The 16,257-nt window shown below is 39.3% G+C and overlaps 1 protein-coding gene across 1 annotated transcript in view; it reads left to right on the top strand.

The window, feature by feature from the left end:
• The window catches only part of ascc3 (activating signal cointegrator 1 complex subunit 3), a 56,729-nt gene that overhangs the window by 2,575 nt on the left and 37,897 nt on the right, over positions 1–16,257 (top strand). Inside the window, exons 3-8 of the mRNA XM_008324072.3 lie at positions 1,203–1,353; positions 3,550–4,124; positions 6,417–6,534; positions 9,875–10,070; positions 10,742–10,877; positions 11,132–11,257. Coding sequence (XP_008322294.1) covers positions 1,203–1,353; positions 3,550–4,124; positions 6,417–6,534; positions 9,875–10,070; positions 10,742–10,877; positions 11,132–11,257 — 1,302 coding nt within the window. The remainder of the gene's footprint in view (positions 1–1,202; positions 1,354–3,549; positions 4,125–6,416; positions 6,535–9,874; positions 10,071–10,741; positions 10,878–11,131; positions 11,258–16,257) is intronic.

The raw sequence follows: 16,257 nt of genomic DNA, 5'->3' as shown, positions 1-16,257 counted from the left end.
ACAAAAACATAACAGTCTCATCACTTATACTTACGCGTTGTGACACGTCAGCATCATTGTAGAATTCTCTACACTGATCAGACACTGCCTGATGTTTTGGTTAATGATCTTGTATTAATGGCTAGAGGAAGTCTTTCAGTTCACTATCGTCATTTTCAGTCTAAACACCAACTGTATTTTATTGATTTATTTCTTTTTTGCTTCTTCTCATATGATGTTACCAATTTAACATTTTATCCCTTTTTAGTTTTTTTTAATACTTGTTATTTAGGTTGACATTTAGTTCAAGAAATAGATTCTGTGGGTAAAAGAAGGCAGTTGTCACTCTGACATTGTCATGTATGCAAGCATTTTGTTTTCTTCCGTCATTGACATATGTGCACATTATAATTGATTCCTCCAATTTATTTTCTTCTCCATTTTTATGATGTTGGATCTTGAATTTAATTGACCGTCTACCAATGAGAATACCAAATAAAAATTTGAGTCACATTATTTCAGGGTTGGAGAAAAAGAACCTGTTAAAATGTTTGTATTTATCAAGTCTGACTTTATTTTTTTATTTAAGAAGAGATTTTATATTTCTATACCTCAGTGAAATTATACTGTAAACTAAAGCCTACGTCTTATGACTTCATCTGTTTTACTTATGTGCAGACAATAGCTGTATAACGAGGAATTGTGTTTAAGGGTTGGGGTCCATTTCTCACTAAAGCAGTGTTTTTAAAGCACTGTCTGAAGAAAATGCTTTTCTTTTACTTTGTACTGGACGAAAACTTGAACTGATTTTATGTTTTAAGTTTAGCACCCTTGAAATAAATGTAACTGCTTTTCCTTTTGAAAGCTCATTAAAGTGGTTGTTGAATGCATACAGTAATCCTAGAAATAGGAATTTTGAATAGATTGCGTAGTTATTAGGGTGTTCAAACTATTTTTAGAATTCCTTTCATCTTTCTGTATTCACTCTCACTTCAAGTTATTCCCAAAATATCTAAGCATGAACTCCACTGCAGAATGCACAGATGACAGATGTATTCTACACTCAGATATTTTCAAACAGATTATTTTTACACTGGTCTCTTCCATGTTCATATTGGTACATATATATATACTGTAGTTTATTTAAAAGCATTTTTTAGACCATTCTTAGTAATTTTTCTTTCTAAAAATGTAATTGTTTCTCTCACCGTGTTTCATGTTAGACCAAACGTCTGAAGCGTCAGGAGCTGTTTGCCAAGGAAGGCCTAACTTGGCAGAAGATTGTCCATTTCTGCAGTGAGCATCAGGACAGAGCTAAGCAGCAAGCTGCCAGTCAGGAACTGAAGAGCCTTCTTCTGGCTGCCAAGCAGATTGGTAATCAATTCCTCAGCTTCAAATCCTTTGTCATTTGATCTAATCTATTCTGCTGGGTGGTTGTTTTGCGCTGATAAAAACAATGCTGGAAACAAAAATTCAATCATTTACTCATTTAGATTACACTGCTTGTGTAGGGCATGGTTATGCCTTTGGCAAACCGGCTGAGGGAGAGGTCGTTGTTAGACAATTTCCAGAAAGGCCTTTCAAATCTAATGCTGATTCTTCTTGTCATTGCACATGTCTAGAAAATTATTATGGATTTTATAAGTAAAACGAGACAAAGCCTAGTATTTCAGGTACAGTATTTGTATTGTGTTGCTCCTTCACAGTGAAAACAACAATATATGTACATATATATATACTGTATATCTCTTTACCCAATTTTCTTGGGTAAATACTGTACACTGCCAAGTGACAAGGGAACAACATATTTTTGTTATTGAATGTAATAATATAAAAATAAAGAAAAATGCTATATATATACCTGTGTATATATGAATATATCCAATATAGAATTTGGAATAACAGTATACAGTAATGCAACAATGACATCCTATCATGTCCTATAAGCTGCAGCCATATTTAAAAATGTCCACTTACTCCTGTTTTAAGATGAGTTTGATGTTTGGTACCAACATTATAGTCAGTTATCAAGGTAAAAGGGAAAGATAGGTTTATATATATATATATATATATATATATATATATATATATATATATTTACAGTATCCATTTTTCTTCTTATTTTTCCTCTCAAAAGTAGCAGCATTTGTTGTTGCAGCATTACTTGCATTAGTGGACCCAAAGAAGAAGTGAGCTTTTATGCACACTCGGGACTGCATGAAAGCAGTCATTCTGTTACGCGGTGTGCCACAGCAAATCAAAGGTGGCTGAGCATTTTAATTGGTTTAAATCTTTTTCATCTTATTTTGTTTCCCTCTGCCTCTCCAACCTCCTTCATTCGTTTCTCCCACTGTTCCTCTGACATTTTTGCCTCTAATTGGATGATTACATAGTAAGGGGAAAAAAAAAACTCTAACAGAGCATGGACTGTTTGGATATGATCTCACTGAGGTGCAGGGACATAAACGGTGATCACATACAGTAGCCTCTGCTTCTCAGAGGAACAGCTGCTGATTTTCTTCCAGAGTTATGAATAGCACACAACTCACATTTAATGGCCGTGGAGAAAAGGCTAATGATAATAGAGGGTGAAGGTGATTGTTACAATCTGTAATAATCCTAATAATCACACTCATTAACATAATAATGCACACACATCTCGTACATCCGATGGTATTGAGACTCAACATTTTAACAGGAAAGTAGATTCGCTGTTGTGGCAGATTGGTCAGATTTGACTTACTTAGATTATTCATGAATGGTCAAGATAAATTGTATTTTTCTTCTTCTTTTGTCATTCAAACACATGACAGATGTTAACCAACATCAGTGATTCCCAAAATGGGGATGCAGGTCCAACTGGGGGCCAGAGAGCTATTGGCGGGCACAGCAAACAAGTGAATTTAAATATAATCTGAACCAGTGGCACAGTAGGTTTATTGACCTCAATTGAGTTTTGTGAGAATTAGTTGGAAAAGGTCTTTTAAATACAGTTTAGAAGATTTGAATCAGTACTGTAGTCGTGTCAACATGGACAGGGATAGTATATTCCAAATATATTTCCAAAAGGGGATGCTGCAGAGAAGTTCAAGAACAGCCAGGTGTTAGATTACAAAAGACACATTTTAAAGCTATTTGAAAACACGCTTTGTCATCTATAAACTATTTGTTTTGCCAATACACTTATAACCCTTGAACCTTCAAGGTTAAATATGAATATATTTCTTTTCTGCATGTTGCTAATGAGTGTTCTAATCCTGAATATGAATAAGTCAACAGTGTCATGGTTAATTTCACATTGTTGATTTAGGAAAAAAAAGTCACCTGCTGAATGCCTTTCTCAGCATTGAGTCACGCAGATCCCTTGCTTGAGGTCAGCTGATGAGTAGCATTACTTTTCGCCGCCCATATGTGTATGTAGAATCAGTGTGCAATTGAATTAGCCCCTCCTTTTGTTTTGAATGCACCATTACATGCCTAATTGCTTGTTACTCTCCCCATTGGTAAAATTAGTTCTGGCTTAAGTGACCGTTGAAACCATGCAAACGTGTTGTCTTTTTGTTTTTACAGTGGGGGCTGATCATGGTCAGGAGGCCATTGAAAGTGCTGCTGTCTTTCTGTTTGAGACTTTTCACAATAAAGACCATGTTGGCACAGAGGAGACCAGGTCCATTAGACAAATGTTTGGCCCCTTCCCGTCCGTTGCGGCCGAAACCTCCTGTAACTGTGTGGCTCGGCTCGTGGCTCCGCTTGAAAACTCTAATGTTGAAGATTTTATTCAGACTCACAGCTCCCACCACAACTCCAAGAGGGGCTCCTCCTTCGGACGTAACATCGTCTTCTCATACGACTGCTACACCTTGGACCCTCTGGAGGATTTTCCCTCCTCCAGTTCCCACAAGGACATGAGCCTGGATATGACCAGCTTCTTAAACAAACAGCAGAGTGGGAGGAAGGCCACGTCAGAAGAAGAGGCGACCACCTCAGGCAGAACATCCACCTGTGGGGATGGAGCTGTCCTCAGGGCAGAGGTTGAGAAATATCTGAGCAGGGGCAACATGATCTCATCCAGCCCCGAGGAGCTGTGCACGTCCCTGTTTGAGATGCTGGCCTCCGGCAAGAGTGATGATGAGCTGCAGAACGAGGTTTGAGACATGCAGTTTATCTGATAAAACCAATCCTGCCTAATGTAACATAATCTAATTACCTTACATGACAGTTAAGATTGGATCCTGGCAGATTTTATGAACATGTAAATCTGTTACTGACAACTGTCCATGAATGTCAAACCAAATATTCTTGATCAATCATAATGTAAATGTGGGGCTCGCTGTCTAGGAAAGACTGCAAAAGAGAGCGACGTGGACCTTACAGAACCAAGATACAGATAGTCGGCCATTCTACTGTAACGTAGACGGCGTTTGTATTGATACTTTTTTCCTGACCTTCAACAACAGGCCTTTTGGGTTTGATTCAGATGATGTTTTATGTTGTGTTTTTTAGATGAGGTCATCTCTGCCCTTTAACTCTTGACCTTTTTAGACATTTTTACAGCTCTCTATGTCTATGACCTTCATCTGCAATCGTGACTCAACATGCACACAAGGGCAGAGGTCGACCTTTTGCCATAGTCCTATGAAGAATACAGATTGGGTTTTTTTTCTTAACATTTTAGAAACTTTTTTAGGAGACTGAACACGTATAACTCACAGATCCTATTATTCTCCATAGCCAAGACATCTATTAAAAGAGTCAGTGTCCAGACCTATGATGAAGTGTATTGTTTGGTGACAATTTGAATGACTTCCTTTAAACATTGAACAAACACACACATGGTCATGGTAAAACAGAAACAACAGGTAGGGAATAAGGCAACAGCTGTATTGGTCACTGTTTTATGTCATTATGCTAAAAGCCCCAGCACTATTTTTATATTTAGTTTTGAATTGAATTTAGTTCAATTATTCTGTCCAACAGAATTTTCACCAGCTTTATTTCTCTGTCCTTTAGAAAGTCTGAGGCTTTTATAACGTCTAAAAAGATCCTTAGGAGTCTCATTCTTTTCTTTTCCTGTTTTTTCTTCTCTCTCCCTCTCCCACTCATTTCACTAATAGCTCTCCCATAGAAGCGGAATTTCCAACACCCAGGCTGTTTACAGTCTGTTCCCATTTCCCTCACGTAGTTGACATTTGGAACTGAACTCTCCCACTGACATCTTTAGATGTAATGCCTTGCATGCGTGTGTGTCTGTGTGTTTGTGCGGTGTATATGCTTGGGTGTGTGTATAAAAAAATTAAGAGAAGAGAGAGTGTGTAAGTGTACCTGCAGACTCTCCATGCGTCTATATACCGCCGTGTGACGCCAAAGTCAGAAGTGAGGTTTAAAAGTTCTGCTCTTGGTGCCATTAAAGCTGCCAATGAAAAGAATCAGTTTCCTATTATTTCTCATTATTGACCCTGGACTGCTGGCTTTTTTGCCAGTTGCTTAGCTGGTGCTAAGCAACTGGCAACGAGTGTAGTCGAGTACCTTCTAAAAATGTGTGCACATCTGAATAAAAGTTAGATAGCAGGTTCTGGAAGCCTCAACTTAGTGAAAGTGTTAGCATGAAGGATCCAATCCAGAATCCAATCCTAAATCAGAAAAGGCCAGAATTAAGATTTAATGAGAGTACAAAATTGCTTTGAGCAGTGGTGGGTGACACACCTCCACCACCTCCTACCACCACCTTCGCTTTCTCCTACAGAAAACACTAATGTAACAGAGACAGCCACATGGACCTAAAGACCACAGAGGGAGACAGAGATAACGTGAACAAAGACTATAGCTGACCAGACATCAAGGTGCATCTGTTGTTTTAGTTTCCTGCTGTGCTTGCTATTACCTTCCCTTAGGAGGACAGCCTGACACAGCAGCCCACACAGCCGTATCGTACATGAAATGACTGATAAAAGGATCTTTTTTTCTTCACATTCTTTTCTTCTGGAGATAAAACATCGCTAAGCTGCTCTTAGATCAATTGATTACTGACCTTTCAGACAACACTTTTTTGTCCACTGTGGCTGTTTATGGTTTGTTTCTTTTTTTGCTTACTAAAAGCCAGGTGGTTGTATTTGGGTGGCTAATCGGGAGAACCTGCACCAAACAGATGGTAATAACCAGGTGTTAAGCTGCGGCCTGATCAGTGTGTTTAGAAGTATTGCTGTGTTGTACGTATGTGCACATCCAGAGATACTGTAGAGCAGTGGTCTCAAACTCCTGGCCTGGGTGACACTTCTAGCCCATGAACCTCCCACATCCAGCCAAAACTAGATGTCAGTAATAGTTATATCTTTATTCATATTTGTTTGTTTTATTTGTTCTTTCACTAACATGTTTTAGTTGTTTGACTCTTTGATACTCGTTCTCACAACCTTCTTTCACTTTGTGCTTCGCTCCAGCTGTTTGAGCTGCTCGGCCCTGATGGACTAGAGATGATCTCTGTCCTCCTTCAGCAAAGGGTAGCCATCGTTGACTGTTTCCTCAATAACCCACACGAGAGGGTTAGCTTTCCACCAGGTGAGACTGAACCATGGCAATGTACATATCAATATATATCATATACATCAACATATACTGTATATCAATGTGTACAAATAAAAATAATCTTAATGTACAGTGAACTTGATTTAGCATTTTGACATCTTTGGGACTATATACAATGACTATTCCAATGAGCAATATTTTGATTCAAGAACAAGTCGTATTAGTAAGAGGTCGTACAACAACAGAAAACTGACCTTGAGCTGACCTCTCTACGAAAGAAGCACAAATGTAACACAGTGAAAGAGAGACACTTACAGACAATGAAAAATCTCACTATTCCGTTTTTATTTTTAATACCAAGACAACAGATAGGGCACATAACTGAGGCGAGAGTATTCTGTCCATTTCAATGATGACTAAATGTGTTCTTATAGTAAACTCTGAAGCCTGTTATAGTTGAAGTAGGTGTTAGATATGTGTAACACTCATGTTTTCACACTCAAAGTGTGTGTGAAATGTCTCAATCTTCTGAAAGGCTATTACCTGAAGATTGGCCTTTCGCTTCAACCCAGCTCTTCATTATTTCTTTCACGTACTTTGTGCCATCTAGCAGGAACGATGAAGAACAGACTAATGCCTCCCTTGTGGGTAGGCGGACTATTTCTGTCCCTGCTTTAAGACCTCTCATGAATAAGAAAAATAATCAAATACCGCGCCGCACTAATAGAGAAAACAGCTGGCATGGTGCTGCTGCTGAAGCCAAATAAGCTCAGGCTGTTGTGTGGAATGGGCTTACACTGGCTTTCGCTGTAGTTAATCTGGCACTCCAGGTGGCTTAAAGCAGAGTTTATTGATTTTTGTGTGAGATTGTGCTCAAGGAGGCTTGAGGGCGAGCAGCACTAAAGCAGCTCTCTTAGTACCAGCCTGAGATGTACTCTTTTTAAAAAAAAAAAATGTTTTACTTGTTCCAAATGGCTTTAGTTCTGAAGCAGTAGCCTAGACTGGGGGGGGGGGGCTGTGCAATAAGTAGATTCTGATCTACTAGTAGAGTGCAAAGCGAGTGCTGGTAGATCGTGAGCAATTTGGGAAATAAAATTGTACAAGTAGATATTTAATGTTTGCCTCCACGGTCTAGAGTAGAGCTTCTGATTCGGTCGGCTCGAGGAAACTGAACTCTTAATGATTTCTTCTTGAATGTTTGTAGGTGAATATATTTCTGGAAAGTTGAGGGGTGGATAATTTATCAGTGCCTCAGCTGTGTCCTGATCCATATGCAGGCTCGCATCAAAGAGTGACTGAAGATGAGAGAAGGCTTTTTTTTTTTTAATAATCCCTATAACTATTTAAAGTTGCACAGACTCTTCCATCACAGTTTTGTTAGCTGTTTAAATTCAAGTCTTCTAAATATAGATTTTAATAGTCTACCTCTCATGTTGTGTGTTTGTGTGTGCGTGTTTAGGTGCGTGGGTGTGTGTACACTTTTCCTCATGAGCTGGGAGGTGCAGATGAGTCACTGTTAAATCATTTACAAGGTGAAATCAGATTAGGTCTTTATGTGGAAGTAAGAATAATTATGGTTGTCCAGAGGTGAACAACAACATGACAGACAGCTGAATTACCATTCTATACTGTGCCTTAATGACCCGCTTTAAACGTCATTCTCTTTAACGTCTTATGTGTTCGCTCTGAGTGTAACTAAAAAACAGCAATTATTAAAATGCTTCAGTTGGTTATTTTGGGATTGGAAAAACATTACACCGTTTGCACTATAATAATATAGAACTTACATTAAACAAAATGTCTATTTTTTTGATTATCTAATTTGTTTTTGTATTGTGTATTATACACTAATATGGCCCTCTAATATGGTACTAATGAAAAAATGCTGTTGCTTTGTTTTTGCCTAAATTTTTGCCAAAATAGAGTTTTTTTGTCTCATCAACAATATACTGTTACAAACTTTCCTCACATTGTGGAGAACTTTTGATCGGTGTAAAGAATTTCGCTTGGCAGACAGCTTTCGAGATTAGCGTTGCCTTGACAACTGAGAGTGAAGTCAGAGGGGGTTAAAAAAGGCTGATTCGATTTTCCACTATTTGCATCATGCCATCAGGAAGAGTGGGATTTAGTGGGAATGTTTGTGTGTTGCTGATGAGCTTTCAAATTGCAGTTTGCAGCTCGGTATTTGCATGTTTATCAAAGTGGCTTCCTTCTAATTTTCAACGGGAAGAAAAGGAAGTGCTAAATGGAGATGACAATTAAAGAAATAAGCAGGATTAGTCAACTAAATATTGTCTAATCAGCTCCCAAACTTGTTTTGTATTTTCAGACTCCTGAAGGGTGATATGTTGTATTTTCTTGTTCTAGTTTGTGCAAATGACTAAAAATTGATCATTTTGCATATTTCATATTTTCTTTGCCTAAAACAGTGTGAATAAAAATGAAATAAATAAATAATCAAAACTGAAATCAGTTTCCCAAACTTGAAGCACCTTGATAAATACATTTAATTTGTTTATCTGACAATTCTTTACCGAGGCCTGAATCTAACTTATCTCAATAATTAGTTGCATCATGCTAATTATGGTAATATGAAGCTGTTGTAGATAATATTGTCTAGACTTTGTTTAAAATCACTGCCTCTGAATTCTGGTGACTTGGAATCAGTGATCCAGAGGCATTTTTGCTTAGTGAGAGGAGAGGTGAAGGACTGGGAATTGGTGAAACAAAAGAAATGGTGGATAGAGGGTGACAGAGTTAAAGGGGTTAGAAACTGGAGTGGTAATAGGAGGAACGGGGAAAGTGACAGGAAGAGGGGGGCCGGTGGAGGGGTGCGGGGATGGGGGGTGGGCTGAACTGAGAGGGAGGCCGTGCAGCAGGTAGAGCTGCTAGACGAGATAAAGAAGAAATCATTCAGTCAATCAGCCCGGGCCGTGGAACAATCATCAGATCTCATCTGTTTTCAAGAGCAATTCAGTCTTTTATTGAGCTGTTGTGCCTCAAACAGGGAGGCAGCGATAGGGAACATTAACCCCTGCACTGCCATCAGCACCTGACATCAGTGGGCAGTCATATCAATCAGATTTTATTGATACTGCCTGAGCTTTTGTTGTCTCAATGTCACCAAAGCGTTGTATTGTTCATCCACAGATTAAAACTGTATATCTGCATCTGAGGCTCCAGTTAAATCCTCAGTCTATATCAGGGGTGTCAAACATGTTTCTGCAATAGATTATTATTTATTCAAGCTACACATATTGTTCATTGCTTTGTAGAGGAGAGTCTTGAATTTTCCTAAATTAGTGTTATTCATTTTAAGCCGAGTAATGCATTTCTATTCTTTGCGTTTGTTTTTTTCCACTGTTTTCTTCAGATTTCAGTCAAAAAGTGGAAACGACCAAACCCATGTTTGGATGCCAGGTGACCATTCAGTCAGAGCAGGAAAAACAGATGATGAAGATGTACCGCAGGGGGGAGAAGAGAGAGAGGAAAAGAGGGAAAGGAGCAGAAGACAGCGACGCCTCAGATGCTTCTGTGACCTTTGACCCCAGAGAGATGAGAGCCCAGCGGTATTTCATCGCTCCTGACTTTTTTCTTCCTCTTTTTTTTTATTTTTTTATTTTGCTCTCAGCTGGTCCGTCTGCCTCTCTGTGTCTGGGTTCAACCCAAGTTTCCACGACCAAACCAACAAACGATTTTAAATAAAACTAGAACTTTACAAACATACGAAAAAAAAAAACCAAAACACTAATGCTGTAGCTTGCATAATTTTACATATTTTTTATTTCAGAAAATAAAAAAGACCAGTGATCTGTTTAATTAGAATCTAAGCAGGGCCAAATCAAGCACTGTCTGCAGAAGAGATGATTAGAGAGGCAAGCTTCTCTAAGAAACAGAATAATGCTTCGTATCTCTTCTACATTTTTCCTTTAAGACCAAAAAATTGGATGGAGATGAAGCTTTGTTTATGACTGCGAGTGATTTCAGATGTGAAATTAAACCTATTGTTGTTCAACTTAGCAATTCATATAAAAAGTGAATTCTTAATTTTTTGAGTCATCGTTCTAACTGCAGACAATCTATACATATACACCAAATAACTGGCTAACAGCTAACAGTTTAAGCGACAAAGCACAGAGTTTCATGTTTGTTTCATCACCATTTTGTGTTTAATTGAACCACATCTGGCGTACAGTTCTTAAGTATTTGTGCTGAGTGACATGTCGTTTTTCTCTTACAGGGAACAGGCTCTTCTCACCGCACGGCGGGAACCCATTCTGAGCAGAGATAGAACCTACGAACGTATTCAGTATCCTAACGTTTACGACATCTATGCAGAGGCCATGAAGATGCCTGCGTTTGTTGGAGGAGCCAGGGTGAGACGTGTGTTGTTTGTTTGTTAATCATCTTCTTTTAGATTGTTAAAGATCTCGACGTGGCTCCACCAGATTTTCCTTGACATTGTTGTCCGACTCACTAAATTACATCATATTTTTCTCGAACTTATAGAACAGTGGAACAGAAGCGACCATACTCTGTATATATACTATGTTTTTTACGTTTCCTACCCATAACATAGTGTGTTAAAATCATAAAGGTCATTTCTGTCTTTTCTGTTTGTGGCTGTCAGGTTCTACTCCCAGAGGGAATCCGCAGAGAAAACAACAAGATGTATGAGGAGGTGGAGATCCCGCCCAACGAAGCCATGCCGGTCGGCTTTGAAGAGAAAGCAGTCTTCATCTCTGAACTAGATGAGGTACGAGCAGCTCTGTGTCTGTGTCTGACCTTATGTTCGGTTGTACGGTGTTCGCGGTAGTGGCATTTCTGAACAGAATTATAACACTGTTTGTGCAGAGGTGATCATATCTGGGTTTATACAACTGGTGTTATTACTGAATTAGACATATTGTCAATGTGATGTATTTCTAAATGAACTCTGCTCACCAGCCACACAAGGTATGACCGTGATAACGTCATCTTCGTCTGTCCTTGGCAACTTGTTGTGCTTCACCTTGCATTACTTTCAGCCTGGTTTGCACATCAGTCACAGTTTTGGTCTTCAAGGCTTTCTATTGTCTGGCTGAAATCAAAGCAGCCTTGGTTAAAGAAATAAAAATGTGTATCCGTCCAAAGCATGTGGATCAGCCACTGCAGTCTTCTCTGCTTTGCGTTAGTGATGCTATGTGTTTCATTTATTTATTTATTTTAGATCTTTTGGGAATTTGTGATGCATTTTCTTTAAACTTAGCTTTGCTCTTTGTTCCCGGCAAAGACTATAACTACACTTTGGTGAAAGTCATTAACGTCTGATTACGCAGAGGATTTTTAAATTGAGCCTGGAAGTTCTGTAGTTCGGATTTTGAAGCATTTCTGGTACACTTTGCTCTCGAGCGTGCAGCTTTTGCTTTAAAGATTGCACCAAGTTTACTGTTACTCTCATGATATATTGTTTTTGCAAATCCAAATTCTAGCAGAGTTCTGTGGGTATCTTTATGTCTGTTTTTATTGTGCAGCCAGTGTTTATTAACCAAACAGTGGGGCCGACCCATTTTAACGTCATCAGTAGTTGGTATGACTACATACTGACCCATCCACTGCCTGAACAACTTCAAATGAATCTGCCGATGCCCTGTTTCCCTCATACTTTAAGTTGGAAAGAGCTCCTCCTTTGTTATTAAAGTTATAATCACCTCTGTTTAAACTCAAAATTGCTGCCATGTGTTTTAATTCAGGAGAATACAGGTCATCCTTACCCAGTTAGATAATATGGTCTCTGAGAGATTATATCCAAACCTATATACAATCTATGTTTAGAACATGACATATGTAGAAGACGGAAACAAATTGATTCAATTAAGAAAATCCAGGGCAGGCATAATTTCCCAGCTCTGCATATCACGTTGGCGCATTTGAAGTGCGTCAGTATGTACAACTCAAACACTTTCCTGCCTACCTGCTCTAGTGATGGGAGAATTTGCTCCTGCCCAGAGTTTATAAATAGTCTCCACCATCCTCCATCTGAGTGTGCAGGACTTTGGCTGCGATGGCCAGTGAGTGATGTTCCTTCTTAATGGAAGTGCTGTAGCTCTCAGCCACCTGTCAGCTGACACAAGGAGCCGTCAGTCTGGCTGATACCATGACTGACAAACCCACACTCAAAGCAGTGCCTACATTTCCCCTGGCCCTCAGTCTTTACCCAGCCGCCACTGGGTCATATTAGAGGGCAGCGGACTGAAATAACTAGAGCTGTTTTTGATCCAGCCCTCAGGGATGAGGTGTGACTGGATGGTGGGAAAAAAAACTCTACACACATAAGAATCTTTGAAAGCCTGTGCTCCCATCTTTCCTGCCCTGAAAGGCTTCACAATTCATCATTAATACTTCACTGGTGAAGATGCATCAGTGCAAAAGGTCAACACTTTATCTACAAATGTGGCCGTTTGTTTATAAACCTCAGGAGCACTTTGTCACACTTTTGGGGAACTAGTGTTAACTGTTCATCTTTCTTAACCTTTCTGTCACTCATGCTAATGGATGTAATGATAAACAAGATTCAGCTTCGGTGGATGTGAGTAACTGAGTGTGCATATGTCCTGTGCCATGACAAATTGATGATGGGACAGTTTAATCACATCCACACTGTTGCTCATGGTGGAGTGCTACGGGATCAGGTGTGTTTCTGTGCACTTGCACATTGTGAGTCCTTAGGTTGTTGTGGTGCCTGTCAATTTCGATTCTCATCAATGTAATATTTGAGGCCTTGGCCCTTCATCTTTTCATTAGATATAGTAATGGTGTCCACCGACACACAAAGAGACAAATAGCTTTTTGTGTAATGAATAACAGCGGTTATCAGAGCAGGAGACTGGAGGCTGCGTCGCAGGGACAGAATAGAAAATGTTTAAGTTGTCTGTTAGAACAGACAACTTTTCCTGGAATTCAGACAACAGACAACTTTTCCTAGAATTCCTTACAGATGAAACTCTTTATTCTTTCATAATAAACCATCCCTTAGTGAGAGACAACCTGGACTGAACACGGACAAGTGTCTACAACAGGTTTGCTTTACTGCGCTGTTTCTATAGTTACAATCACTCAACCGTGGACCTTAAATGTTCCAGCGTAAAACTCTGCAAAACACCAGCTTCTCAGTCTGCCCTCAGGAGTGCTTTGTTGAAAACACTTTTTTTGTTTTTTGCCGCAGTAAATCCATCAATCACAGAATTTTCACACTGCAGTTAATGCCACTATGGTCTGTGGCTCATTTCAGAATCACATTTGATTTAGTTTAAAAGGTAGGAAACATGTAATGGATATCCTCCACTGATCTGTTCATTATAAACCAACAACCATAATCAATTTCTTCCCCAACATTTGTTACTTGTCAGTTTTTAAGTTTTTTTAAGAACATTTTAACATGTTTCTAAAAATCAGAATGCTGATTTGTTTTTGGCCATTTATAAGTACAGGTTCCACAGGGAAATGCCTTCTGATTGGATGCCTAGAAAGTTGGATGCCCAGGGAAATGCCTTCTGATTGGATGCCTTATAGCTCAAATTAGAAAGTTAGAAGTAAACACTCGTTGTATATTGTAGTGAAATGCAGACATACTGGTTAATCTTTGCAAAGAAGGTGGTCCATCAAGTCCGGTAACTTGATGGATACTGCATGGGTACTTTATCCTTTCTCTTTTTTATGTGTAGATGATGTTGGTTTACTCCTAGTTGTCTAATTCCTAAAGGAAGGATAAGAGTACTACAGTACAGAAGTGACCGCCATCAGTTAAATATTCTCCCACGGCGTAAAGCTACACAAATTCTCAAAGGCTCCATCTGCGTCTACTCCTGCTTTCTGAGAAAGTTATCTTTTTTAGCCCCTCAGTTTCTCCTGAGCACACCAGCAGTTTAATCTTTGGACCAGCTCCTGTAAGTGATACAGATTGATATGCACGCTCATCTGCTGAGCTGTGTGAATTAGCCTCAGTCAAGCAGTGGCTCTATTCATTAGCCTAAGCCTCGGCAACTCTGGAATAAAGTGCCTCAGTACATTAAAGTGCCAGCAAACAATGCCTAATAAGTCTTTATGTGCTATTAGGCAGGCTTTGAAAGACGGTCTGAAAAGTGTAATGCCCTCATCCTGCTCGCCTCCTGCTCTTCACACAACATGCAGCTTGTCATTTATCGAGAGCTGTAATAGGAAACAGCAGTGTACATGTTTAATGGCGCTGGGAAACATTAATCATCGGAATTTATTAGAATGCTTTTTAACTAATGAATTAAGGTCTAGGTGCCTCACTCTGCCCGCGGTGCTGAAAGCCTGCCTAACCTATTTGAATAAATGTGATGCCAAGTGTGTTATGATGGAGAGCAAACGCCAGTCATTAGGTGCCTCCAAAAGTACCGGAGAGGAACCTGGATCCTGCACTACTATGTTCTGCATAAAACTAAGAGAAGAATGGCTATTTAGTCAAATAGAGATGAAAGACCTGGCAGCAAACAAACCACACTTCAAATGAACTAGTAATTGATAGGCATCCAGTCAAGCTGCTAATGCTCATCCAAGGAATGACTGTTACTGCAGGGAATGGTCTGGGAGGAAAAAGGATTACAGGAAAACTGGAGGCTTTGATCTGTAGGTGCATTTGAAAAGCCATTGTGGGCAAAGGGTGGCAAACAGCTCCAAGTAACAAGTGAATTCTCCTTCATAGATATACTTGTCTTTCTGCCTGACATATGTTCTACCATATATATATACCTTTCAATACAGAATATTGTTAATGTATTTTCGTAAGCTCAGATTTTAGTCATTACTGTGCGTCTTTATGGTGGGTTGGAACATAGGACAAGGGTTGCTTTCCACACTGTCTTCTCAAAAAGTAATGTAAAGACAGCTTTACAGAACTGTCACTTGATATATATATATAAAACTTTTTTTTCTTCAGTATTCATTTTAGACCCTTTCAACATGAAGCTTCTATCTTTATTACCTTCACTCAACATCCCAGGTTTGTCCACTTCAACCTCACCATCTCTAGTACAGGAAGTAACGATGTAGTATATGAGCACAGCAAAGACCAGGCAAGTTGAACAGCTCTTCATCCATAATTAATCCACCTTGATTGCATTTCCTAATCCACTTTTGATGTGGTTCCACCACGGCACACACATGTGCCTGGGTGTCTGTGTGTGTGCTTAGAACTTGCCAAGTAATATCTCTGAGTCCTCAAGACGGAACTGTGGTCTATTCCTGTGAGGTATGTTGCTATTAAGTGTCTCAGCATGGTGTCATCATTTGTCTGACAGCGGTCTGGATGTCACTGATCTGAAAGGTCTGCTTCGTGTTAACTCAAAATACCGCCTAGATTATAAAGGCATTATACTTATTACGTTGCAATGTTTGTCCTAGGACAGTGAAGTCATCACTGGCTATAGTACAATGGGCCATATTTGTTGTTTTCTGTTTTTATAATTGGGCTGCATCATCACATGCTCCCACAGGTTAGAGATTTATGGTAAATAAAACACTAAAATCAAGCTGTGTGGTCACAGTGAACCAATGAAATACTTTGTAGGTATCATTCTTTGTGTTTTTGAAGTGTAAATAAATACGTTTGTTGTTGTTGAACGCTGCGATATGCAGAGGGGTAGACCTCTTTGTGTTTGGTTTTGAGGCTCATACAGCTTTGAGTGCTTTCTCAGCACATGCCTATGGATGAAGTGATGGATTACCTCACTTTTTGCTATCTCTGTCTTACTC

Source organism: Cynoglossus semilaevis, chromosome 13 (genome assembly GCF_000523025.1).
Source record: "Cynoglossus semilaevis isolate Cse_v1.0 chromosome 13, Cse_v1.0, whole genome shotgun sequence".
In the NCBI taxonomy this organism is placed as follows: Eukaryota; Metazoa; Chordata; class Actinopteri; order Pleuronectiformes; family Cynoglossidae; genus Cynoglossus; species Cynoglossus semilaevis.
The sequence above is the reverse complement of the archived record's forward strand: the minus strand, read 5'-3'. Positions and strand labels throughout refer to the sequence as shown.